The 26,367-nt window shown below is 39.7% G+C and overlaps 1 protein-coding gene and 1 pseudogene across 3 annotated transcripts in view; one reads left to right on the top strand and one right to left on the bottom strand.

Annotated features, from left to right (window-relative positions):
* Positions 1-4,311: 4,311 nt before the first annotated feature.
* LOC126488765 (golgin subfamily A member 5-like) lies at positions 4,312-5,320 on the top strand (annotated as a pseudogene).
* Positions 5,321-6,990: 1,670 nt separating this feature from the next.
* Larp4 (La ribonucleoprotein 4) overlaps positions 6,991-26,367 on the bottom strand; it is a 70,863-nt gene continuing 51,486 nt past the window's right edge. For all 3 annotated transcript variants that reach the window (XM_050122415.1, XM_050122416.1, XM_050122417.1), the window contains exons 9-16: positions 25,426-25,638; positions 24,586-24,689; positions 20,590-20,802; positions 19,622-19,670; positions 17,971-18,132; positions 12,534-12,658; positions 10,921-11,089; positions 6,991-8,379 (exon numbers count right to left, since the gene is read on the bottom strand). In XM_050122415.1, the coding sequence (XP_049978372.1) occupies positions 8,041-8,379; positions 10,921-11,089; positions 12,534-12,658; positions 17,971-18,132; positions 19,622-19,670; positions 20,590-20,802; positions 24,586-24,689; positions 25,426-25,638 (1,374 nt within the window). In that variant the 3' untranslated portion in view covers positions 6,991-8,040. The remainder of the gene's footprint in view (positions 8,380-10,920; positions 11,090-12,533; positions 12,659-17,970; positions 18,133-19,621; positions 19,671-20,589; positions 20,803-24,585; positions 24,690-25,425; positions 25,639-26,367) is intronic.

Here is a 26,367-nt window from a genome sequence, read left to right as displayed (position 1 = left end):
TTGGCACATGGTACACAGACGGGCAAAACACTAACACACATAGAATAAAAACCCAAAAGAAAAACATTTAATTACATTTATCATTTATGGTGGGTAATGGTGCTTGCTACCAAGCCCATGACATTCGCTCCTTGGAATCCACATGGTCGGAGAAATCTGACTCTTCCAAGTTGTTCTCTGATCTCCTCATGTACCGTGAAGATATGCACCTCAATCCCCAAATAAAAACACAGAAGTTGAAAGAAAGTGGAGGCACAGTATTTAATGTTCTCCAGTGCTTCACAGGATGACAAACGTGAGGTTACTAACTTGGCTGTGCCCACTAAGAACACATTCTCACAGGTTAGGTAGAGTGCCCGCCAGGAATGCACAAAGCCTATCCTGGAACGAGATAAATCAAGAATGGGGGTACATGCCCACAATCCTAGCTCACCAGTGGTTCCCAACCTCCCTTTAATACAGTCCATGCAGTGGTGATCCCCAACCATAAAATTATTCCATTGCTGCTGTAATTTTGCTAGTTATGGAATTATAATGTAAATATCTGGTACACAGGATATAAGGTGGGATCCCCAAAGGGGTTGAGAACCACTGACTTAATGGAGGCAGTATGATAAGAAGTACATGACCATCTCTGGCTAGTGAGGTTGAGGCCAGCCTGGGTTACATGAGACTGTCTCAAAACAATGGAATAAAACAAGGAAAAATAGTAATACAGGGTTGGAAAGATGTCTGTGGTTAAGAACACATTGTTATTCCTCTGCAGGTTGAACCCTAGCACCCTCAGGCAGCTAGTTCACAACTCCATTGGGGAAACTGAATCATCTTTCCGGCCCCTGTGAGGAGACAGAGACAACACACTTATTGACACACTGACATAAGGCTTCCAGTGTTTTCTCAGCATTTACCATTAGGGACTTGTCACTGAGAGAACCTTTGCTCACTGACATTTGCCTTCACTAAGAAGGTAACTTCAGTGTGCTAACAGCTTCACTAAAGGTCCGTGTTACTACTGAGCTAAGTGATTATAAAACAAATACCTAGTTATTTAATTTTTACTATCTAAAATAAAACTGTACCAAATTAATTTAAGATTACGTAATATAATTTAAATCAGACCACATTTAGGAAAACTTGATTTCTACATTTAAAAACTTATATTAATCAAGCAATTCAGGAATAACTATGACATAATTGCCCAGAAACACCATTTCTTTTATTTTTAGCACTATAGCATGTTCAATAGATGATCTGACCTATCATATTAATTTGGTAACAGATGCTAAAACTTTTGTCTCAAACCAAAACAACCCCCAATGGGAAAGGACCTAAATTCATTTAAATTTCTCTACCTTGCCCAGAGGTCGTCTTTTATGTTTGTTTTGAGACAGAGTTTCACTGTGCAGCCTTTTCTGGTCTCAAATTCAGCTGCCTGTTTCTCAAGAGCTGGGATTAAAGACAGACTTGAAAACAGTCCCATTGCTGGAGAGAGGATTAAGAGCACTTGCAGCTCTTGGAGAGGACTGGGGGTTGGTTCCCAGCACCCATATGGTAGTCCCTAACTGTCTGTAACTTCTGAGCTCAGCGGGCACCAGGTACATATGTGGCGCATATACATATATACATGTAAGCAAAACACCCAGTCACACAAAATAAAATTAAGTAAACAAATAACGCCCAAACCTAAACTTGATTTGCTATATCGAGGCAGGCTATATATAATCTGTCCCAAGACAAAAATCCTTAAACTGCACATTTCCCTATCATTTTGTAGCTGACAGAGGTAGAAATGGAAATTCCCAGAATCATAAAGTTGAACTGCTATTGTTTACAAGTAAAATGCCCATCCACACACACAAGAGAGCTTCTGCTCTAGCTCGCATGGCAGATTAGAGTGCACAGCATAGAAATTACTGAGAAATATGCAGCAGTAGATACACCCCACCTGGAGAAAAGAAAACCAGTCCTGCTTTTTGATAATTTTATTTTTTTCTAATTTTGTAATTGTAATTTCCCATAGCACCTTGGCAATGTTGAAAACGAATACAAATACAAAGATGTGCATTTAACAGTTTATGCATGAGTATGTGCTACACCATTGGGGGACAGTTTTGACAACAGGGACAAATCTAAGCTACGGACAAAATAGAAGCCAGGTAACTGGTTCTGACACCCCACTCCCCCACATTTAGGATACGTCACTCAAGGGACACCTGAACCTGCTGAAAAAAAAAAAAAAACCAGAACAATGATGTGGATGTCTCTTTACAATACTAATCAGTGTTCTGTGCTATAGAACTGAAAACAGAATGCTTGGCCCACAGCTCACAGACATCTGAGCTGCACCTTAGGACTGCCTAATAAGACACGACAAATTGTTAGTTTAAAAATAAACATTAAGATATTTAGTAATCAGGTCACTTTTAAAAGAGAATTCTAAATATCCTCATTCAGCTAATAAAAACTGGAATTTCCATGCATGTTTTTTGAAAGCCCAGACTAGCTACTTTGTATATGCCAGAGTCTAACGTTAGATTAATACCCACAAATTGTAAGGAAATATAAAAAATTAGAAAAATCCATCATATATTATATTTATATATATTTACGCATTAAAAAAACCCTCAAAAGGAATATACTGTTTGATTTTTATCTTTTCCATAAAAAGCCAGAATTGATACTCTTAAAATATGGTTAAAATATATTGCCAACACAAACATCAGGAACTGAACCCCAGTGCTGTTCATCAACTGTGTCAAAGTAAAAGCAGCGAACATTTAAGCCAAGAGACTGATTAGTAAGGCCACACAGAACTAACACAACTAGACACAGTGCTCCTAACTGTTCAACTTTCTTGTTCACTTTACCCTCAGTGAAAGACACTAACTTAATTCCATCCCCAAGTCTTTGAAAAGCAAATCTAGCTATTTAAAAAGAAAAAGGAATGTGAAATATTGAAGATACCTTAACTTTAAGAACTAAAAATAAATTAAAACTCTGCATATCATTGGATTATATGCAAAATATGCAGGTAAGATAAGACAACAACAAACTCTTCAGCATTTAAAGGTCTCGCCTGTCTCCAAAATACAGTTGGGCAAAAATTTAGATAGGTCTCTATTTTAAATGCCAATGACTATATTTGGCAAAATTGAGATTCCTTAGATTAGAGACAGACATTTGATATTATCAAGACAGAAGACAGAAGAGAAGGTTCTGCCATGCCCCTCTGCGTACATTCTCTATGAAGCGCAGTGATGAACCTGTAGGATTTTGCTCTTTCATGCAAGAACCCTAAAATACACTTTATCTACTTTTGGCCTTCAACAATGCAAGAAAATGCTAAGCCATAGGGTGAAGAGAAAACTTTGATATTCAAATTCCCCATCTCAAGAACCAAAAGTAGCTGAAACATTATGAACACCAATCCAATTGGCTTTAACAGTAACGATGGGCAAAAGTCAGTTTCACACAACTCACAGGCATCATCAAACTTAAATCTGCTGCAATAAAATAACTGCCAAATACACACTGTGAATATATATTATATATATTACAAATTAATTTTCATTGCCCCCCAATCCCACATACACTCCCATCAAATGGGAGCTATTTAGAAGTACTGAGGGAAATTAAAAATCCTGTGCTTTAAAAAATTTCTACACTCAGTATTTTTTCAAAAGAAATTCTTCTTGAATTTCATTCAGAACTTAGAGAAGTTAGGGTTATATGTCAGTGCAGAACACTTATGGGGCCCGTGGAAGGTCCTGGGTTCAAGGGCAGCACTGCAAAGACGCAACTTGCAGTGTTTTAATGGACTACCAGTAAATCACATAAGCTTACAAGAAATTGAAAACTACATCTGTGACACCTTTCAACAAAATATTTTTCATTTTAAGTGCAAAAATAAAGTTTATAATCTTTACCAAGTGATTTTTGCAAAATGTTTATTCTATTAATCCACTGCATTCATAGGATGTTAACACTTTAAATGTTTATCATTTCTAGGTAAACAGAACACTTTTATCATTGATGCAGCTAACGATTATTAATACTTTTAAAATGATCTAAAGTTCTCCCAATTTTTAGTACAGGTAGTTTTATTGTATGCTCCATCTAGTAGATGATTAAAAAAATAGTATTTAGAAATAATTGTTTCCAACTGAGTAAATACACCATGTTATCAACCGACCAAATCAAAAGCGTTTGCCAAGCTGAATAAGTTACAAAGAAATAATTCTGGGTTACACTAATCGTGCAGTGTTTTCAAGGCTTTTAAGAATTACCCACTAACACAAATCTGACACGTAAGAGTTAACACTACTTCAGAGATCCAAAGAAACTCAAGAAGAATTAAATAAGGCAAGGGCAAGAGTTGAAAAATGGAATGTTGACCATTCAAAAAGTGATCGAATACTCAGGAACTACGAGACCAAGTTGATGACCTTACTGAAGCAGTGGCTGCAAAGAATCCCAGCTGGCTGTGCTCAAAGTGCGGCTGCAGCAAGAGGCTGACACGGAAGCACTGGAAGCCTTGCAGAGGGAAAAGTCATCAACAACGAAGGCAGTAGTCTACAGAACCAAGCTCTGCAAACTCTTCAGGCGAGGCTGCATGAGGTGGGTGCCACTCTGAAGAGAGAGCAGGAGAGCTACAAACAGATGCAGAGTGAGTTCACTACACGCCTTAATAAAATGGAAGCAGAACGTCAGAATTTGGCAGAAGCGGTTACTCTGGCAGAAAGAAAGTACTCTGAGGAGAAGGAGGTTGATGAGCTCCAGCAGCAAGTCAAGCTACACAGGTCGAGCTTGGAGTCTTCTAAGCAGGAATTAACTGACCACAAGCAGAAAGCTACACAAATACTCCAGTCTAAAGAAAAATTGATAAACAGTTTAAAGGAAGCCTCCAGTTTTGAAGGCCTAGACAGCAGCACTGCTGGCAACATGGAGCTAGAACTTCGGCACAAGAAGGAGATGCAAGAGGAGGAGATCCAGAAGCGGATGGGCCAGATACATCAGCTGACATCTGAGTTGCAGGATATAGAGGCTCAGCAGGTTGGTGAAGCAGAATCAGCAAGAGAACAATTACACGATCTGCAAGACCAGATAGCTAGGCAGAAAACCTCTAAACAAGAGCAGGAGACAAAACTGGACCAGATAAAAGAGGAATTTCATTACGTGGAAGAAGATCTGCATGGAACAAGGAACACCCTGTTAAAGCAGGATTAAGGAGCCGGGCGATGGTGGCGCACGCCTTTAATCCCAGCACTCGGGAGGCAGAGGCAGGCGGATCTCTGTGAGTTCGAGGCCAGCCTGGTCTACAGAGCTGGTGCCAGGACAGGCTCCAAAGCCACAGAGAAACCCTGTCTCGAAAAACCAAAAAAAAAAAAAAAAAAGCAGGATTAAGGATTGAGAGGAACCAGCTTACTAACAAAACTTTAGTTCCAGTCGGAACTAGAAAGCCGACTCCATCAGCTGACAAGAGACACTCATCCAGCAGAAGACCATGCTAGAGAACCTCAGCAAAGAAAAGAGCTCCTTAGTCTTCCAACTAGAGCGCCTGGAGCAGCAGGTGCACTCTGTCTCCACCGGATCCTCCATTACCAAGTCTGGAATTGACAGTGGTGAAGGGACACGCCTGCGAAATGTTCCTGATCTTCTTAATAACACAGAAACTAATCTGGCAGGAATGTATGGTAAGCTTTGCAAAGCTGCTAGCTCCACTGACCAGTTTAGTATCCGCCTGGAAATTTTTCTCCAAAGATACTCCATAGCATGAATGTTTGTAATTATCTATATGGCTTTGCTTCACCTCTGGGTCATGATTGTCCTGCTGACTTAATCACCGGAAATGCACCATGACCAACTGTACGGCAAGTGAACGGAGCCATTGGTTCCCAAGGGTGCCTGCCATTGTCCAGAGCTGGGATCTCCAGAAAGACCAACACCTAAGACTGCTCGGAATAGTGCACAAGATGGTTTCATCATGGAAAGCTTTTAATTTTATTACTCTGGTGTCCGACTCTCCCTTATTTCCATGAGAGTCTCTAAATGCAGACAGTAATTTGACAAATTCAGCTCTGCTTTTTCTGAGTACAACTGCCCTAGAAATGGAGAGAGAGAGAGAGACCTGGGATGGTTGTTCTGTAGAGATCTTTCTATTTTAGGTGACACTGATTATGGGTTATAATCAGAGAAACTAATTGTATTTGAGATTAAAAATAAAAAGATTTCTTTTTAATAATAAAAGAGTTGGAAGGTAAGTTTCACAGTAATGCAATTTTAACTTCCATTTACATATATTACTATGATGTTTATGTCACAATGGTGCTTTCCAGTGCTCACAACTTACAATTTCAATTTGTACAAACATAACTCACTAATAGAAGGAACAGTTCTTACTATTATGAACTATCCCTAAGCAGAAAATAAACCACCACCCTACATAAAACTATAAAAAGGCTATGACTTAAGACAGATTAATGCAACATGGTTTTTCATATTTGAGCTGTTTTCTAAATACCAGCAGGTAAACTTTCCTATTTAATATATGACAGCTACAACTTTATTCACTGAGAAATTATGCATTTATTTTCTTCAACCACTTTTCTCGCTTTATCTCAAGTTTCTCGACTTGCTGTTTTTAGTCAATGAATTCCAAACTGTATTTTTTAGGGAAGGAGGGGAAAGAAAGATGATAAACACTGTAAAAAGAAAAAGAAGTCCCCCAAATTAAGATTTTGAAATTTTTTCTTTTATACCACTTTAAAAAAATCAGTTACATTGTTTTGTCTTTCTTATATATTTTTAATTTCTTTGGAAAAGGGTCTCTCACTAGGTAGTCATGGATAGACTGGATCTCATGTAAACCAGGCAAGCATAGACCTCAGAAGCTGGGATTGGAGATGTATGCCACCACACCCAAAAGCATTCTGCTTCATTTTTAACACCAATACAAATAAATTAATGGCAGGCCAGCACCATCCTGGGATCTAAAATTCAAATTGCTTTAATAGAAGAATAAAATCTTTCAGTAATTCATTATAATGTTTAGGATAGTTGTATGATTTGATTAAATTGGTCAAAGTAGTGAGAAACCACAGGAAATGGTTGGTTATTTTGCTTCTGGGGGTGAAGAGTCAAAGAACAGAGACTAACAAACAAGTAAGAAAAAAAATTTGTCTCCCATTTTAAAGAGAAGTTTTTTTTTAAAAAAAGTCACAGAGCAGTTTGAACCTCTGAAATCTATTTGACCTATCCAGTATTCAGGTCTAAAACAGAAACTTTCAATTGTTTTTGAATAATCTCTATTCTTCTCTTGAATATCAAACTGATTGGTAGTCACAGCTTCACACACAATCAAGCTTAATAGCTAGCTCAATACAATACAATATTAGTAATGTCAAAAAACAAACTAAATTCCAAACTACAAAAGTCTACTCAAGTATTACATTCAGTTTTTAAATCATTTACTAACAGGACAACAGATTTGGCTTCAATCACTTTGTACACACTCACACCCAGAACAGATCCCCAGCCACTGATCTGCTTTGCAACACAAGGCCATTTGTCAGAGACGGCATTCTTCAAGCCAAACTTTAAATAGATTAAAAAAAGTAATTTCTAATTTTTACAGAAATGTTTCTTCAAAAAATATTTTCTCTCACTCCCTCATCTCCTATACTGAAGGATGTATAATGTTTTTTTGTTTTCTCTCCCAAGCTAAATCTGAACCTTCAAAATTGATTCCAGGCAGAAAATCCCTGCAAATTAAAATCAAAAACAAAAATAGAAAAATTATATTTATATATATGTGTGTGTATATATATATTTATATATATTTATACTGATTGGAATCCTCCAGCATTTGAAAATCATTTAGAGATGAATTTTGGGTTCCTCTTACAATTCCAAAATCCATAATATTTAAGAACATACTTCCCATCTTTCCTGACTACTTCCTCCCCTCCAAGACAGTTCAATATAGGCTCAAGTTTAGTGGGAAGAGAGAAGTTTCTGAGTAGCTTCTGTTACGGTTGTGTTTTACTTTGGTGATCTGGGTGGCACAAACTGCTCTTTCCCGTTACGTCGAGTCACTCCCTGAGGTATAGCTCTATGGCTAAACTGCCGTCTCTGTTCCCTGATTTTTCCAGCTGCTCCCCTGGGAATGGCACTGCCGCGGAAGCCAGAATGATCCTTACTAGCCCTTGTTTCTGGTTTCTCATATGGTTTTTCAACAGGCTTCTCAGGAGATCCATTCTCTTCATTTCTGGTGGGAGATGCAACATTGGTTCTCAGTTCCCGTAGAGGCTGGACAGGAACTGGACATGGCTCTTTAGGAGGCTTCTGACACACCTCAGCATAACTTAACTTTCGAGGTTCCTATAAAAAGATAACAAATTATGGAGTATATTTCTCTGAAACATATATAAATTATTAGCTTTAACCAAACGGACAGTAAAAGTGTCTAGGAAAATATGTACTCTCGTGTATACTGCTATAGAGTATAATTAATGCCTTTGGAATTTCTCTAAGATTTCTTACTTAAAATTATGATGATGATGATGTTTTTGAGATAGGGTCTCTCTGTGTAGTTCTGGCTGTCTTGGAACTCAGCTTTGTAGCCAGGTTGGCCTTGAACTCACAAAGATAAAGATCTACCTGACTGTGCCTCCCAAGTGCGATGATGAAAGACATGCACTATCACTGCCCAGTTATCATTATTTTTGTGTATGTGTGTATGTCATGCAACACGCAACAGTTCACATGGAGTTTAGAGGACGATTTGTATAGTTCTCTCTTGACACCATGTGGGCCCCGAGGATCAAATTCAGGTTGTCAGGCCAGGCAGTGGTGGCGCACCTGTAACTCAGGAGGCAGCGCCAGGCGGATCTCTGTGAGTTTGAGACCAGACAGCCAGGGAAGAGGTAGGTGTGTGTGTGTGTGTGTGTGTGTGTGTGTGTGTGTGTGTGTGTTAAATTCCTACCACTGAAGAACAGGTTAAACTACATAGCTGTGTGTACTTGCCTATGTCTGCTTGAGAAATCCAGAGAATGCGGAGTATCCCCTCTATTGCACTGCACCTTATTTCTAGAGACAGTGTCTTACACTGAATCTAGAAGCCAGCAAGCCCAAGGTCCTCCAGCACTGACACTCTAAGCATGTGCCACTGCACCCAGTTCAGTGGGTGTGGGAACCTTAAACTTAGATCCTGAGCTTGCTCAGAAAGCACTTTAGTCACTGGACCATCTCCCCAGTCCCTAAAGATGAAATTAAACACACAAAGCTTCTGTGTTATTCAGAAGCCTGCTCCTGGGTTCAGGGAGCTGCAAGAACAGCAAGGGACATCACAGGACATTTAAACTGGCCATAGCCTCCTCTAGCCCCGGGGAAGGAACCGCCACACTAGCTCACACTGCTCATCCCAGTCCACTTATCATGTTGTAGCTTCCTAGCTCACCCATGCTCCCCTCACAGCTTCCTATAGCAGCACTCACAGAACAACAGGCACTAAGTCTCTCTCTGGCTCAGCTACAGAGCCAAGACTTCAGCCTGGCACCCAGAAAACTACTGTAACTTGGGTAGACTGGTTATAGTAGCACACACCTTGAATCCCAACACTTGTTAAGCAACGGGGTGTATCTCTATGAATTTGAGGCCAGCTTGCTCTACACAGAGTTTCAGAACAGCTTGGGCTACATGGAGAGAACCTGTCTCATCGCCGCCTCCCCACAAAGAACTTTGGGAGAAATAGGAACTATTACTCTAATACTATTACTGAATTACAAGATTACTCAACCTATTAAAGACAGCTCCTTTAGGGGAGTTGGAGAGATGGCTCAGTGGTTAAGAGCACTGAGGGCTCTTCCAGAGGTTTTAAGTTCAATTCCCATCAACCATATGGTGGCTTACTACCATCTGTAAAATAAGATCTGGCACCCTCCTCTGGCCTACAGGCACACATGAAGACAGAACACTGTATATATAACAAATAAATCTTTTTTTTTTAATTTTTATTTTTTTATTATTATTATTTTTTGGTTTTGAGACAGGGTTTTCTCTGTAGCTTTTGAGCCTGTCCTGGTACTAGCTCTTGTAGACCAGGCTGGCTTCGAACTCACAGAGATCCGCCTGCCTCGGCCTCCCGGGAGTGCTGGGATTAAAGGTGTGCGCCACCACCGCCCGGCTTTTTTTTTTTTTAAAAAAAAAAAAAAAAAAGACTTCAAACTTTGGGGGGGGGGGGACGACATAATCTCACTCTAAAGCCCAAGCTAGCATCAAATTCACTCTGTGGTTATCAGTAGCTTTGATTTCAGAGAGATCCTCCTGCCTCAGTCTTCAGAGTGATGAATTCCAGTTATACACCATTATGCCTGATCTCCCTTTTATAGCATACAATAAAAATAAAGCAATACAGCAGTCCTAATCTGTAATACTCCCAAATGACTGTGCTCTACCAATGTGTTATGGTGAAAAGGTAGTTTAAATTTCTCTGCATAGCCTTGTCTATCCTGGAAATCACTCTGTAGATCAGGCTAGCATTGAACTCACACGAGATCCTCCTGCCTCTGACCCCACAGATTGCTGGAATTAGAAGTGTGCACCACCACTGCCAGGATATTTAAAAAATTTTTAAAGTACATTTTATTTAGTGTGTGTGTGCGTGTGTGTGTGTGTGTGTGTGTGTGTGTGTGTGTGTAGATAAAACTTGTGCCATGGTGGGTGCAGGTGCATGGTGGTCAGAGGACAGCAGCAGCTTGCTGGAGTTGGTTGTCTCCTACCAAATGAGTCCCAGATGTTAAATTCAGGGCAGCATGGCATCAGGCACATTTACTCACACTAAGCCACCTTGCCAGATCTGAAAAAATAAGTTTTCTTGTCTACCACATTCTATTTTTTTCTCATATGAACTATTCAACTTACCTGTAGATTCACAGCGGTGGGTGCACTGATGTTACTATTACAAGGTGAAGCAGTGTCTGCCCTTGATGGCTTTGCAGTAGCTGGAGAAGAAACTGGTACGGTCATCTGACTGAGAACATCCTTTGGAACTGTAGAATCCTCCAGTTGATCCTTTTCTTGCTGAGTTGTGCTGAACAAAAAAAGTGATACTAGGGTTAGTTTAATACACAGGAACAGCTGAGCTACTGCTGAAAACCTTCTGCAAGAAACTGAGTGGTGGCCTTGAGTGGTGGCCCCTGGCAGGGAATCCAAACTCCCGTAGAAGCCCTACCAAACTCATGTCATATGAGCAGCAGTACTGGACTCAGAGGATTATTGAAAAGAAAAAAAAGCTGGGAAAGAGAAAAATAGGGGTAGATATGATCAAAATATATAAATGGGACCCTAAAAAATAAATACAAAATACATGAAAAAGAAAGTCCCAATTTTGGTCTTATCTAAATGTTTACTTTACATTTGGTTTTCTCTGATGGAGTCTCACTATGTAGTAGCCCTGGGCATATTTGAGCTCTCTATGTAGACAGGCTAGCCTAGAACTCAGAAACCTACCTGCACTGCCTCCCAAGTTTTGGTTTATTTAGATATATTTTTTAACTTTTATTATTTATTTTTTTATGTGGATGTGTTTTGCAACATGTATGGAGAGGTGGCTCAGAGGTTAAGAGCACTGACTGCTCTTCCAAAGGTTCTGAGTTCAATTCCCAGCAACCACATAGTGGTTCACAACCATCTGTAATGAGATCTGGTGCTCTCTTGAGGAAGAGACCTGGTCAGTCCTCATAAACTTAGACCGTGAAACCCAATATGGACAAGTTCAACAGAACCACCATATATGGGCTGCCCATGCATGCTTCAGCATTGCCAGGGCATAAATTTCAAATTTCAGGTTTTGTATCACATGCGTGCCTGGTGCCCAGAGGTCAGAAGAGGGCATCAGATCCTCACTAGAGTAGGTTGTGAACAATGAATGTATGCTAGCAATTGAACTCCAGTCTTCTGTAAGAGCAACTAGTGCTCTTTACTGCTGATCCAATTCTCCAGCCAAGGATTTTTTGGTTTGCTTTATCGAGACAGGGCTTCTCTGTGTAACAGCCCTGGATGTCCTGGAAGTAGCTCTTGTAGAGCAGGCTGGCCTTGAACTCAGAGATCCACCTGCCTCAGCTTCCCAAGTGTTGGAATTAAAGGCATGTGCCATTACTGCCCAGTGGATTTGGTTTTTGTATGTGGATATTTGTCTGTGCTTATATGTACACAAGAGTGAAGCTACCCTCAGAATCCAAATGAGGTTACTGAATTCCCTGGAGCTAGAGTTACAGACAACTGTGTATTGCCTGACATAGGTACTTAGAAACCAAACTCAGCTCTTTTACAAGTATGTGCTCTTAACTTCTGAGCAATCTTACCAACTCTACCCCCAACCCTTTGAGAAGCGGTCTCCATATGTAGTCAAGGCTAGACTTAAACTTTTAATCCTCTTTTCTCAGAATCCTAAGGGCTAAGATTACAGCTAGGCACTACCAGAGTAATAAAAAGTTAATGTTGAAGTTCTCTTACTGTGAAAAAGAAAAAAGTACCTTAACACAGGAAGCTCAGTTGGACATGAAGGACCAGGACTTCTGCTGAGTTGCTGGGCAGAAGCACTGTCTGCCTGTTCATCCTCTGCAGGAACTGGGCAACTAACTCTCAAGTCTTCATTGTCCTAAAAGTTGAAAGAGTTTGAAATCACATTTGAACATTTTAATAAAGAAGATAAACAACTGTCCAGCAAGTACTGAAAGTATGAATAATTCAACCGTAAATAAGACTGCTTTATACTATAATAAAGAGGTGTTCAAGAGCCGGGTGTGGTGGTGGCGCACGCCTTTAATACCAGCATTCAGGAGGCAGAGGCAGGTGCACCTCTGTGAGTTCCAGGACAGCCAGAACTACACAGAGAAACCCTGTCCCAAAAAACAAACAAAATCTAGCAGTTAAATAAACAGTTATTATATGACCTTTCAACCAATTCTACTCATGCTACCTAAAAGTAATAATGTAATAATAATAGAGACTGAAGAGATGGCTCAGTGGTTAAGAGCACTGGCTGTCTTCCAGAGGTCCTGAGTTCAATTCCCAGCAATCATATGGTGGCTCACAACCATCTGTAAATGAGATCTGGCGCCCTCTTCTGGCGTGTGGGCATACATGCAGACGGAATGCTGTATACATAATAAATAAATAAATCTTAAAAAATAATAATAATGAAGTGTCAATGGGGCTGGAGAGATGGTTCAGAGGTTAAGAACACTGATTATTCTCCTAGGTCTTGAATTCAATTCCTAGCAACTACATGGTGGCTCACAACCATCTATAGTGAGATCTGGTGCCCTCTTCTGGCCTGCAGGAATACATGCCAGAAGAACACTGTATAAATACATTTTTTTAAAATGTGCCCAAATAACAATGAAATTTATCTTACATAAGAAAAAGTCTAATTAGGCATTCTGCCATACGTAGACTACAGGAAATTTCATGCAAATAATCTTCATAGCATCATTTACATGAGCCAAAAAAGGAAACCACCCAATGCAAATCAAGTGGTAAATGTATAAACATAGCCAGGTATGATTCAAAGAACATGAACCTTGAGGACACTCTGCTAAACAAAATAAGCCATGTCACAGAAAAATAAGCAGTGTATGACTTCATCTGAGATACCAACAAGAGTCAACTCAAAGACAGAAAGCAAAAGGCTTGTTGCTGGGGGTAGGGGGGAATAGCTGAGCACAAGGGCTGATTCTACTCCAAACACCCGAGAGGCTAAGACAGGATCACCATAAGTACAAGGCCAGCCTGATCTACTCAGTGAGCTCCAGTTTAGTATATGCCACAGAAGGTGACCCTGCCTCAAAATTTAAAAAAAAAAAAAAAAAAAAAGGAAGAAAGCAAAACACGGGCTGGAGAGCTGCTTCAGCAGGTTAAGAGAACAGGCTAAATTCCTTGGCATCCATGTCACCTCGCAACTGTATTAAAATAGTTAACAGTAAATTTTTTGTTTGGGCCCACAAATCACTCTGCTGCTGGGGCCATACTGATCTGGGCGGCCTTTACTGCCACCTGGGATCATGGTGACAACCAGGCCAGGATGCTGCCAAGGACCATGTCAGAGTCTGCGGTCTTACTGTGGCTAAGGTCTATGCTGATATTTGATGCACCTGTTACCATCGAAGGTCATGCAGACCCCCGAGATAGAAGGCCATGTTCATGTCTCTAGGTCATACTGCTGCTGGGGCAATGGTGACACCCAGACCCAGCTGCTGCTTCCATGGTCCTACTGTGGCTGGGGTCTGGGCTGAAGTCTGGGTTCTGTATTGCCACCAAAGGTCACATAAAGGCCCAGGGTTAGGACCACAATCTGAGGCCTTGGTGGTGTCCAGCAGTCAATCCAGACACCAGAACAATTCCCACCAGAGTCACCCAGAGGCAGGGTGTCATCCATCCCAAGATGCCACCAAGGGCCATGTCTGGATGCATGGACCATTTATATCTGGGGTCTGTGTCACCTCAGAAGACCTAGAAACCACGCTAGATGAAATCAGAGACCATGCTGAGCCGGCACCACCATTTGCTGGCCTTGCCTCTCACTGGACAGTATAGTAAGAGAGCTGGCCCCTGCACGAAGGCTAGCCGGCCCCCACTCCTCACTACAGGCCAGGGTGAACAGACTCTTAGGGCATGTAAGCAGGGGAGTTGACTCTACTTCCTCACCTGAGGTGGGTGGTCCCACAGTCACAGGATATTCTAGGAGTTCTGGTGAGGATCTAGTGATGATGGTGTACAAGAAACCAGAGGACTTGAACCAGACCAGTGACTTCATTGCAATGAACATTTGACAGTAAAACTGATGGAGTAAAGGGGTGTACTAAATGGCATACTGAAGCCTTCAATGTCAGTATGAATAAGGTGTTGGAGAGGCAGGAAAGAAGGAGAAGCAAAGATATTTTTCTGTTGTTGTGGTTTTTGGAGACAGGGTTTCTCTGTGTAACAGACCTGGCTATACTAAGAACTCACTCTGTAGACCATGCTGGCCTTGAACTCACAGAGATCCACCTGTTCCTGCCTCCGGAGTGCTGCGATTAAAGGTGTGCGTGCGGCACCACCATCTGGCCTCGCTTTGTATTTTTTTGTTTTGTTTTTGCTTTAGTTTGCGTGCTTGCTTACTTTATTTCCTGTTAGAGGGGGTGTAGCAGGGATGAGGGGAAAATATGGGAGGACCAGGAGACAAGCAGAATTGGGGTGCATGATGTGAAAATCCCAAAGAATATAAAGAAGTTAATAATAATAATAATAATAAATCTGTCAACTTGGGTAAAAGGGAAGCAAGAAAATTGTCACTACAAAATCAAAATAATGCTTTTAAGTAAGAAGACAGAGTAAGAAGAATAAATAAAGAAGGAACACACATGTTGCTGCTAAAATACCGAGGTGTTTCCAACCCACAGGTGTAGAATGGGATTATGGAGAGAAGCACACATCACTTTCCAAAATGTACATACATGCCAGTTGTGGTTGAAAAGGCCTGCAATCTCAGCACACGAGAGTTGGCGGCCAGCCTGCAGTAGATGGCTACTTTATGTACCACTGAAACCTTGACAGGTTCTAATTTTAAAAGTTTAATTAGATTGTGCAGCACAAAAAGAATATACTTACGAACTGCTGAAACAATTACACTGTTTTCAAATACATAAGTATGTAGGTATGTATGTATGTTTTTTCAGGGTTTCTCTATGGATCCCTGGCTGTGCTGGAATTTACAGAGATTTGCCTGCCTTTGCCTCCTGAATGCTGGGATTCAAGGTGTGCAGCAAGCACCACACCTGGCCCAACATATTTTTAGAGATATATTTGTATTACTTTTAAAATTACGTGTATTTGTGTGTAGGTACTGCATGTGAGTGAGATGCCTCAGAGGCCTGAAGTATCAGACTCCCCTGGATATGGAGTTACAAGTGGTTGTGAGCCACCATGTGGGTGCTGGGAGCCAAACTCAAGCCCACGGCGAGACCAGTAGAACTCAACCACTGAGCTATCTCTCCAGCGTCATTTTAAACAGTTATTTTTAGCAACAGGAAACAGCAAAATACCTTTAAAATTCTAAGGGGAAATGATTTGATTGAGAGCTATACCCAGAGAAAAACTAATCAAATATGAGAGAAGAAAAACATTTTTAGATAGGAAATGTGTATATAATTCTCCTTCCTTTCCAGACTGTGTGAGCCTAACTATTCTGCTCACCAGTCCTCCCCTTCCTACCATTCTTTATGATCTCCCTTTCTATTCATCAATTATTTAATTCTTCAAGATAGGCTTTCTCTGTGTGTAACCATGGCTGTCCTTGAACATGGATACCTGACTCTATAGTGCTGGAATGAAACATCCTGGGCAATTCATTTTTAATACTTTTTATGTGTTTGGAACATCATTATACGCTCCCCCTTTCTTACCGCTGTTTAGTATTTCCTCTCTTGTACCCCATTTTTCTTATAGTCTCTTTCCATCTTTTCTTTCCTAATTAGTTTTAGTCCTTCCCTCCTGATCCTTATATTGCTCTGCCAACTTTAAAATCTAAAAAGGAGGAAATTTACACTTAGGACTTGTGACCCCAGCACTCAGGAGGATAAGGAGAAGATTCACTGTGCCAGATTAGCTGGTTCTACATAGCAAGTTTCAGGCCATCTCCGTTAGTCAGGCAGGCAGGAGCACACAGAGGCACCTTTCCTAAAACCCCAAAAAAGGGCTGGGGGGAGGGCATAGTGGGTAAAAAATTACAATGCAAGGCTGACACCTTAAGTCTGACTCCTCAGAACTACCGTGTAGATGAGAGGTGATCAGAAGGAATATTGTAGTAGTGAACTTGAGAGACCATTTGAAACAAGGTGGAATAAGAAACAAAGCTATGATCTAGTGCTCTCTCACAAATGTGCGTATGCATTCTCTCTCTCTCTCTCTCTCTCTCTCTCTCTCTAACATGTGCGCTCCACCCTCAAAACCTAGGCTGGAGGCGACAGAGTGAGAAAAGCAACCTGTGATGAAGGAAAGTCTCACCAGCCTTGCAAGTAAAAGATCAGTGACTATGACTGCCACCGCCACCGCCACCACCACCACAGAAACCAAGTCTGCCTGGTAATCCCTTTTACTTGGTGTATTTTATCACCAATGACAACCCTATCTGTAGCATGTGAATTAGAAATACAGAACTAATGAGGGGGGGAAATGTCAAGTAGAATGTAGTTTCAGAGACTGATGTTCTGCATTTTAGGCTACAGTATGTCTATGTACTATTATAACTAATAGCCACATTAGGACTAGGGCCTCAGTGGGTAAACCTGCTCGATGCACAAAGCTGGCAACCTCAGTTGACCCCTGGAACACACAGTGGAAAGAAAGAACTGACTTCTGAAAGTTGTCCTCTGAGCCCCATATATGTGCCTTCTCCCACAGACTTATACACACATACACTAAGAAATTAAGGTAGAAGACAAGAAAAATTTATGAGATCTGTGATTCCAGATATGGAGAGAGGCCTATACTCAAAAATAGTGCCAGACATTGTGGATATGCCTACAATGCCAGAATCTCAGCACTGGGACAGCTGGGGTACGAGAATGCCTGGGCTATGCAGCAAGACTCCCCCCAAAAACAGACATACCACATTGGTTGGCATCTACTTAGAAAGTCTGAATTTACCAAGTTATCTTAGAATTTATTACATCACTAGCTAAATATAGGCACTTTTATGGAAATGACTCTTCTTTTCCCATTAACATAAGCTACCAAACTGAGCTGACCTACACAAAAACCAAGGGACACTTCCTTGCTACTTGGGAGTTTTATAAAACATCTTTTTAAAACTCTCAAAATATGGTGAAAATTCTAATAACTGAAATTATAAAACAAATAATTAATGCAAGTGCGAATTTATATAATATCCCTGATAAATATAAATATAATCCCAGACACTTCAGTGTTTACCTTTTCTTTGTAGACACCTTTAACAACATCAGACATTCTATTCTCCAGAACAAGCTCATCTGGCATTCTTGACGAACTTCCAGGTAAGGGAGGAAAATTTGTAGCTAGTAAGTCAAACTTTGGTGTTGGAGCCTTCACTTCAGTTGTTGAAGGCTGAGGTCTCTATAAAACAAACGGTTAAACAGGTCATGTGCCTAATATTTTCTCTACTCCCAAAGCAGTAAGAAAAGCAGCACTTCTAAAGGGCAGAGCCACACCGCCTTAAAAATTCCTGGATCTTTATCTCAGTCTTAGCTTCCTCTTCTCCCCCCCCCCTTTTTTTCCTTTTTTTTTTTTCTTTCTGTTTTTGTTTTTTGAGACAAGATTTCTTTGTGTAGCCCTGGCTGGTCTCAAATGCATGGAGATCTGCCTGCTTCACCTCCAGAGTGCTGGGATTTAAGGTGTATACCACCAACCACTGCAAAGCCCTTCTGCTTTCTTTTGAAAACTCTGCTACATCTCTTAACTCCTAGCTAATGCCTATAATTCTTTGCTTCCTACTTTCTTCTAAACCCCTCTTCCATCACAAAGTAAAGAAATAAAACCATTGTGACCCTTTTAATCCTTTCATATAATCTCCAGACAGAACAATATCCCTCCTGCTTAGAAAGTTCATCTCTCCTTTCAACCTATCAGCCTATATATCCTCCAAGAAAACTCCCATTCTATTTTTTTACCATTTCCATGCTTTACTGGAACTTGTAGGGCAAACTGACCTTGAAATTGTGAATTTCCACCAGCCTCTGGCTTTTGAGTTCTGGGATTAAGGGCATGTAACCACTATTACTTTTTAAAAATTATTTTAAGCAATATTTTGGTGTGGGTGTTTGGCTATATGTATGTCTGTGTACTGTGTGTGCTTGGTCACCAAGGAGGCCAGAAGAAGGCATCAGATCCTGACTAAGGCACCTGACAATTAGACAAATTAAGCAAATATAACATATCTTTACATAGTTAAAGCACTCTTTCACACCAGACAGGAGCTGGGAAGTTGAAGCAGTAAGACTGAGTTTGAAGCCAGTATGGGCTCTACAATGAAACACTGCCTAAGCACAAACAATAAGTAACAGCAATGTAATAAACCTTCAAATTTAATTACCTCTCCTGCTTCTTTTTAATACAGGCTCTCACAATGAATCCCTGGCTGGTCTAGAACTTACTATGTAGACTAGACTGGCAAGAACTGCCTCCTTCTGGGAGCTGAAATTAAAGGCAAGCACACCTGGGTCAAATTACTTTTTAAGCAACTTGAACATGCTAGACATAAAATCTTAGCAATACGCCAATAGATTAAAAGCACATGCCTTTAATCTCAGCATTTGGGAGGCAGAGGTAGTGAATCTCTGAAAATTCAAGATCAGCCTGGTCTACACAGTGAGTTCAGGACAGCCAAGGCTGTTAAACAGAGAAACCCTGTCTCCAAAAAACAAAACAAAACAAAACAATTAGCAATACAACTCCAGACAGCTAACTAGACACTAGAGGGTAAATAATTGAGCCAGATCAATATCAGACTCAATTATTTTTGTTTGAATAACCAACAAAATAAAACCAGAAAGAAAAGACAGACCAAAAGGAATAATAGTGAAGGTATAAAAAGGAAAGTACTTACTGGGACCCTGTCATCATCTCTTCGCCTTCGACCTCTGAAAAGAGCCCTCCTTTGAACAAAAGAATGCATATAAAATTCTTGAAATACATAAACTTATTTTCTAACAAAGAAATCTACTTAAAATATTTAATTTTTCAAAATAGGTGCTATTCTTCCATTACTCCTAAAAAAGCTAAGTAAATTTTTTTTTGAAGAGATCTTGAGCTAATACAAGAAATTTCACTAACTACCACCACCACAAAGTTAGCTGGACCCATTTCTATTATAACACATTTTCCACATCAAAAGCACTGAAGTCTGATTTAGACATAATAGTCAAAATAGCCCTCTGCTCTTACAGTTGATAACTAAGAAGAAATTGAAACTAGAAGGCAGAACCAGACATGGAGATGTACACCTTTAATTCCAATTCTTTTAGAAGGCAGAGGCAGGTGAATTTTTGGGAGTTTTGTGTCCAATCTAATTTCTACATGGCAAGTTCTAGGCCAGGCAGGGATAAAAACAAAATATACCCCCCCAAACACACACCAAAAGAAAAAACCCCAATGATTCAAATATAAAGAAGTAGCTTGGTGGTAGTACTTAAATGAGATGTTTGATGGTAGCAGTGCCAAACCCTTCAAACTGAATGAAACCTTCCCAAGTCCTATTAACTTATAAGAACAATGAATTCATTTTTTAAAAGATTATTTATTTATTATGTATACAATATTCTGCCTGCATGTGTAGCTGTGCCCCAGAAGAGGGCACCAGATTTCATTACAGACAGTTGTGAGCCACCATGTGGTTGCTGGGAATTGAACTCAGGACCTCTGGAAGAGTTAGTGTTCTTAAATGCTGAGCCATCTCTCCAGCCACCAATGAATTTATTTAAGATAATCACACACCAATTAAAATAAGAACAAAAATCACCAGATAGTTTTCAACATTGAAGATCAGCATATTATGATTAAATCAAGTTTCCTTACCTGCCCCTAACAAGGTCCCCATTCTGTTCCATCTGTAAAATGGGAGCTTCCTTTGGAAGATAAGCTTGTTCTTGACTCCCTGTTACTGTAGAGTTATGCCGTTCAGAGAGAAAGTTCCTTGAACTAGATCTGCTTAATGGTCCATCCCCCAATGACACAGAGCCCTCTGCTGAGTGTTCTGAACCACTGGATGACCTAAAATGAGGCTTCACACTAAAATAAAAAAAAAAAAAACATACAAAGAATAAAGCAAGAAAATGTTATACCTCTTATGTAATATTTTTAAGAAAAGGCAAAGGAATTTCCACAACATGTAATATGGGGGGGGGGGGATGAAGTGTCACATAAAGCTACTTCTACCTCTGCATCAATAGCAAGCCTAGTGGTGCATGCCTTTAACCCAGCACTAAGGAGACAAAGGCAGGATAATCTTTGTAAGCTTTAGGCCAGCCTGTTCTACATATGAAATTCCAGGACTACATTCAGGGCCACAATAGAGTAACTGTCTTAAAAAAAAAAAAAAAAAAAAAAGCAACAAAACTGCAGTTAGGATTTTACTGGTATCCAAAAAGTTTTTCAAAAACAACAACAAAACAAACAAAAGCAAAACAAAAAACAAAAGGCTTTATGTTTACTAATAAGGCTACAGCAGGCCTCTGATAAAGGTAAAACCACCAGTGGGAGCCACACAAACAAACAAAAAACCCACAACTTATTCTTGTATTGGGCGGCCAAAAACATTGTATTTGTTTTTATATATTTATATCACACACATAGGAAAATGCTGCTTATTAGTATTAGGGGAAAATACCAGAAGAGACAGGACTAGAAAGACCTATCTACAAACAACTAAAAATCAAAACCCAACCAGAGAGCAGTGGTGGCAGCCTTTAATACCAGCACTCCAGAGGCTGAGAAGGTGGATCTCTGTGAGTTCAAGGCCAGCCTAGTTTATAGTGAGACCCTGTCCTGAAAAGTAAAATAAGAAAAATAAAATAAATAAACATAAAAAGCATCTTGGCACACTAGCCGATGAAAAAGAAAATGCGGGATTCATAACTGGTATGCTGTTGCAGTTTATATGCCACTTCTTACGGCCTTTTCTACAGACATAAATTCATAGTAACAACAGCGTCATTTCTGAGCTTTCTGAGCAGAACTGTAACACCACAAATAATTAGAACATAAACAGGTATTAACTCTAACAACTTTCCCAACCAAACCAAAATTCACAACTTGCCCCACAAACCTCACTGACAAAGCCTTAATTTACTCCTCAGGCACTATGAAAAGACAAAGTTAAAAAATCTTTGTAAAAGTAACTCAGGTCCTGAGTTCAATTCCCAGCAACCACATGGTGGCTCACAACCATCTGTAATGAGATCTGGTGCCCTCTTCTGGCTTTCAGGCACAATGCAGAAAGAATATTGTATACATAATAAATAAATAAATATTTTAAAAAAATATTTCAGTAAGTTTGAAGCGAGCCTGGTATATAGAGCTAGCTCCAGGACAGTCAGGGCTACACAGAGAAACCCTGTCTCGAAAAACACACACAAAAAAAAACTTATATTTTCAAAGTAACAAAAATTACAGTATATTCTTTAATAGGAGTTTAAAAATAGTTTTCTAAAAATATCTTGGTAAGGTAAACTGCACTGTTTCCATGGAGCTGTCACTCACCAAATTCCATTAGTTTATTTATTAAATAGCCCTCAGCTCTCATACTGATAGGGACTGAACAATCACAGTCCAGGTACTACAAATAAAATAAAGTAGAAAAAAATAAAGTAGAAAAGTGTCTAGACTTTTGCAAGTTAGTCCCATTCTCACTAGGATTCTTTTTTTTTTCTCACTAGGATTCTTGATTATCACTGGGCTATCAAAAGTTGAAAACAAGTTGCAAAAAAGTACTAAACTAGACAAGGAATGTATGTGTGTAACTCAAGCAAGAGGATGGAGATGCAAGAGGATCAAGAGTTTAAGGACATTCTTGACCACATTACATGTTTCCAAGCTAGAAACCATGTCTGGAAAAATAAAATATAAATAATACCAACAAAACCCAAACATATACATAAAACAAAACACTAAAACAAACCAACAACCCAAAAAGGGGTGTGGGAGTGCATGCTTTAATCCCACGACTCTGGAGGCAGAAGCCAGCCTAATGTATGGAGTTACAGAAGAAAGACTCTTTCTTTGACTTTGTTTCTCTTCTTCTCCCTCCTCCCTACACCCCTCCTCTCCCTCTTCTTTTCCCCTTTCTGTCCCTCTCTCTTCAGGGGAAAGTGCAAATGCAATCAAAGTCTGCAATCAAAACAAAAACATACACAGAACTGAAGGGATAGGGCCTTTAACTGCAAAGGGCCTGACCATCCATCACTCCTTAGAAGCAAGAAAGCAGCAAACATTAGGCTGGTAGTAAAAGCTAGTATTCTAAAATTTTAATTAGAAGGCATTCCTATTGTTTTTGCAGGAGATAGCTTAGCAGGTAAAAATCTGGCCTTGGGAACCAATATAAAAGCCAGATGTGGTGGCATATGTAATCCCAACACTTTTTTTCAGACATGAGAAACAGACAAGAGAACTGCCCAGAAACTAAAGAGCCAGATAGACTGAACATGTGCAGTGGTACCAACAAGGGACCTGACTCAACAAGTGGAAGGTAAAAACAGACTCCTCAAAGTTGTCCTTTGGTGCCCACATGCATGCCATGGCACACATGAATACAAAAAAGAACTGGACACACAGGGTTGCATGCATTGTGTGCACACTTTTATTGAGCTGAAGATTAAAATCCAATTAATTAAGCAAGGCAAGAGTACTACAACTGAACGACATGTCCAATCCTGTAGGCTTGGTTTGGTTTTATTTATTATTTTAAGTGTATGGATGTCTTAACTGCATGTATATCAGTTTAGAACAGAGGGAGTTAGATCCTCCAAACTAGAGTCATAGATGGTTGTGAGCCACTGTGGGGGTGTTAGGAATTAAACCTGTATCCGCTGTAAGAACAGCCAGTGGTGCTAAGCAATCTCTCCAGCCTCTCCAGTCCAGTCCTATACTTTTAAGACAAACATTTGCAAACATCAGTACTTTTCCAAAAAAAAAAAAAAAGAAACCACAACTTGTGTATGCTGGGGAGGAAACTCAGTTATGTGCTTACTTTACAAGCACAAGGATCTAGGTTCAATCCCCAGAATTCATATAAAAAAATGAACTGGTAGTTGGGTGGTAGCGGTGCACCCCTTTAATCCTAGCACTTGGGGAGGCCCCAAGTAAATCTGAGTTCATGGGCAGCCTGGAATACACACTGAGTTTCAGGAAAGACAGGACGACTACACAGAGAAATTGTCTGGAAAAAAATGATAAGGTAAAAATAATAAAATATATTTGGGGTGGAGAGCTGGGGTTCAATGGTTAAGATAACAGATTTTATTTCTACAGGGCTAAGGTTCAATTCCCAGAATTGACACAGTGGCTCACAATCATCTGTAACTCCAGTTCCAGGGAACAGAACACCTTCCTTTGGGCTACTAGGACAACAGAAATCAAAGTGGTATAGATACACATATGGGCAAAACACCCACATGTATAATAAAACAAAATAAAAGACAAAACAGAAACTGCTGAAATTCTCACCCCTTTATATCTATTACTCATTCTGATCTTGAAGAATTATATACTGAGTAATTCATGAATGTTTTATAAAAATAAACAAAAATACTTAGAGTTTCGCAACAAGAACATGGAAATAACTGGACGGTGGTGGTGCACACCTTTAATCCCAGCACTAGCAAGGCAGAGGCAGGCGAATCTCTGTGAGTTCAAGTCCAGCCTGGTCTACAAGAGCTAGTTCCAGGACAGGCAGCAAAGCTACAGAGAAACCCTGTCTTGAAAATCCGAGAAAAGGAAAAAAGGGAAAATGGAAATTTCTGAGGAACTACCGAAAATTGTTTAAAATAAATTTCAGCTATCATTTTTTAATCTTACCGATTTTTTTGGAATGGTCGGCCCATGTTCACAGCAGCAGCATTTGTTTTATAAGATCCTGGTGAACTAAAGCCATTCACAAAACTACCATTAGGGAAAGGAGCCTAGAAAAAAGCATTAGTGTTTAATGGTAAGGATATAATATAATATTCCAGAGAAGGTTTTGAGAAACCCAAGTGAGTCACAGTAACATCAGTTTCTTCAATAAGTTAAAAAAAAAAAAATAGAAAACTGTACTTAATCATTTCTGCAATGTTCCCACCTCACACTATTTTATTATAAATAACATATCACTAATTTATTACATGGGAACTCTTTGATGTCAAAAGCTGAGCAGAGTGATGCACATCTTAAGTCCCAGCACTCTTGAGGCAGGCAGATCTGAGTTCAAGGCCAGCCTGGTCTACATACAGAGTTCCAGGACAGCCAGGGCTACATGGTAAAACAATCAATCAAACAAAGGACTTAGTTTCTTTTTCAATTCACTTAGCAAAATGTAAAAAATCAAATTGTAGAAACCAACAGCTCAACCCTTAGTAATATGCTTACTTACTGCTTCCTGGGTAAGGAACTATCATAGATTACCCACAGAGTAACCAACACAAAAATCAACCAACTGGATTAGCTTGTTGGAGTTTTTGGTATCTTTTTGACAACTATGGCTGGTCTGTTACTTTCTATGCAGACTAGCCTGGCCTTGAAGTTGCAATGATTCTTCTAATGCTGCTTTGTATGTGCTCCAATCACAAGCAAATTCATCTCTACTTGGTTTTTAGATGGTTTCTTTACATTTTAGCTTGAACTAAATATTGTATTATTTTTCTGAAAGTTCTCACTTACCAGTGGTGTTTCAAAGTAGGGTGCAGGGCTTGGAGACCAAGACTGAGGCACAATACTATACACTGAGTACTGCTGATGAGGGTTATACACTGGCTGCATAAAGACTGGTGAGGGATATTGGGTTGGAGTCTGAATGGGTTGAGTATACAGACTAGAATCCATTAATCGATAACCATTCTTAGCAAAAAATGTATTAATGGCTTTTATCCTTGCCTAAAAGCAAAAAGAAAACATAATAATAAAAGATGAAATGTATAATACAACAAATATGTTCAACTTATTTTTTTTACATGTATTATGATTGATTTCTGCTTAGAATCAAAATTAATTAGAATCAGAATTAACAGAAAAATCTGGACTTGAGAAGAGCCACAATAAACAAGGTAAAAATAAGAACGAGAGCTGACTCAATAGTGAAAAGTGAGTCTGCTACTACCCCAGAGGATTCTCTAGCTTTGCAAAGAGAAATATTACCACCACCACCAACATAAACCTGGAATACATTAGGTTATAGGAAACAGCTAAGAGCAAAAAGTGTCTCTGGCCTCTGAACGCACCTGCACTCACATGTACACGCTCACACGCAGAAACATACACGTACAGAAAATTAAAAAAATAAGTACTAACGTAGATTTAAACTCAAAGTTCAATTTAAAAATTGCTATTCCATTAACTTCAATATTGCTTTGTTTCTTTGTTGACACCAGATTAATAAGAATCTACACAGTAAATTCAGAAAATAACAGATCAAAGACCCCAAAGAGACATTTCCAAAGAAACGTGACAGGTTCAGCCAACAAGTAGACAACTGTCCAAATTAAAGGGGAAAAAGAAAGGGGGGGGGGGTGAGAGATAGCTCAGTGGCTAAGAACATGTATTGTTCTTGCGGGGCAATGGTGGCATGTCTTTAAGCCCAGCACTCGGGAGGCATAAACAGGTGGA

The sequence above is a fragment of the Alexandromys fortis genome, unplaced genomic scaffold (genome assembly GCF_014885135.2).
Source record: "Alexandromys fortis isolate MF-2015 unplaced genomic scaffold, M_Fortis_MF-2015_v1.1 scaffold_216, whole genome shotgun sequence".
Classification (NCBI taxonomy): Eukaryota; Metazoa; Chordata; class Mammalia; order Rodentia; family Cricetidae; genus Alexandromys; species Alexandromys fortis.
Note: the sequence above shows the minus strand (reverse complement) of the source record. Positions and strands in the feature narration are given on the sequence as shown.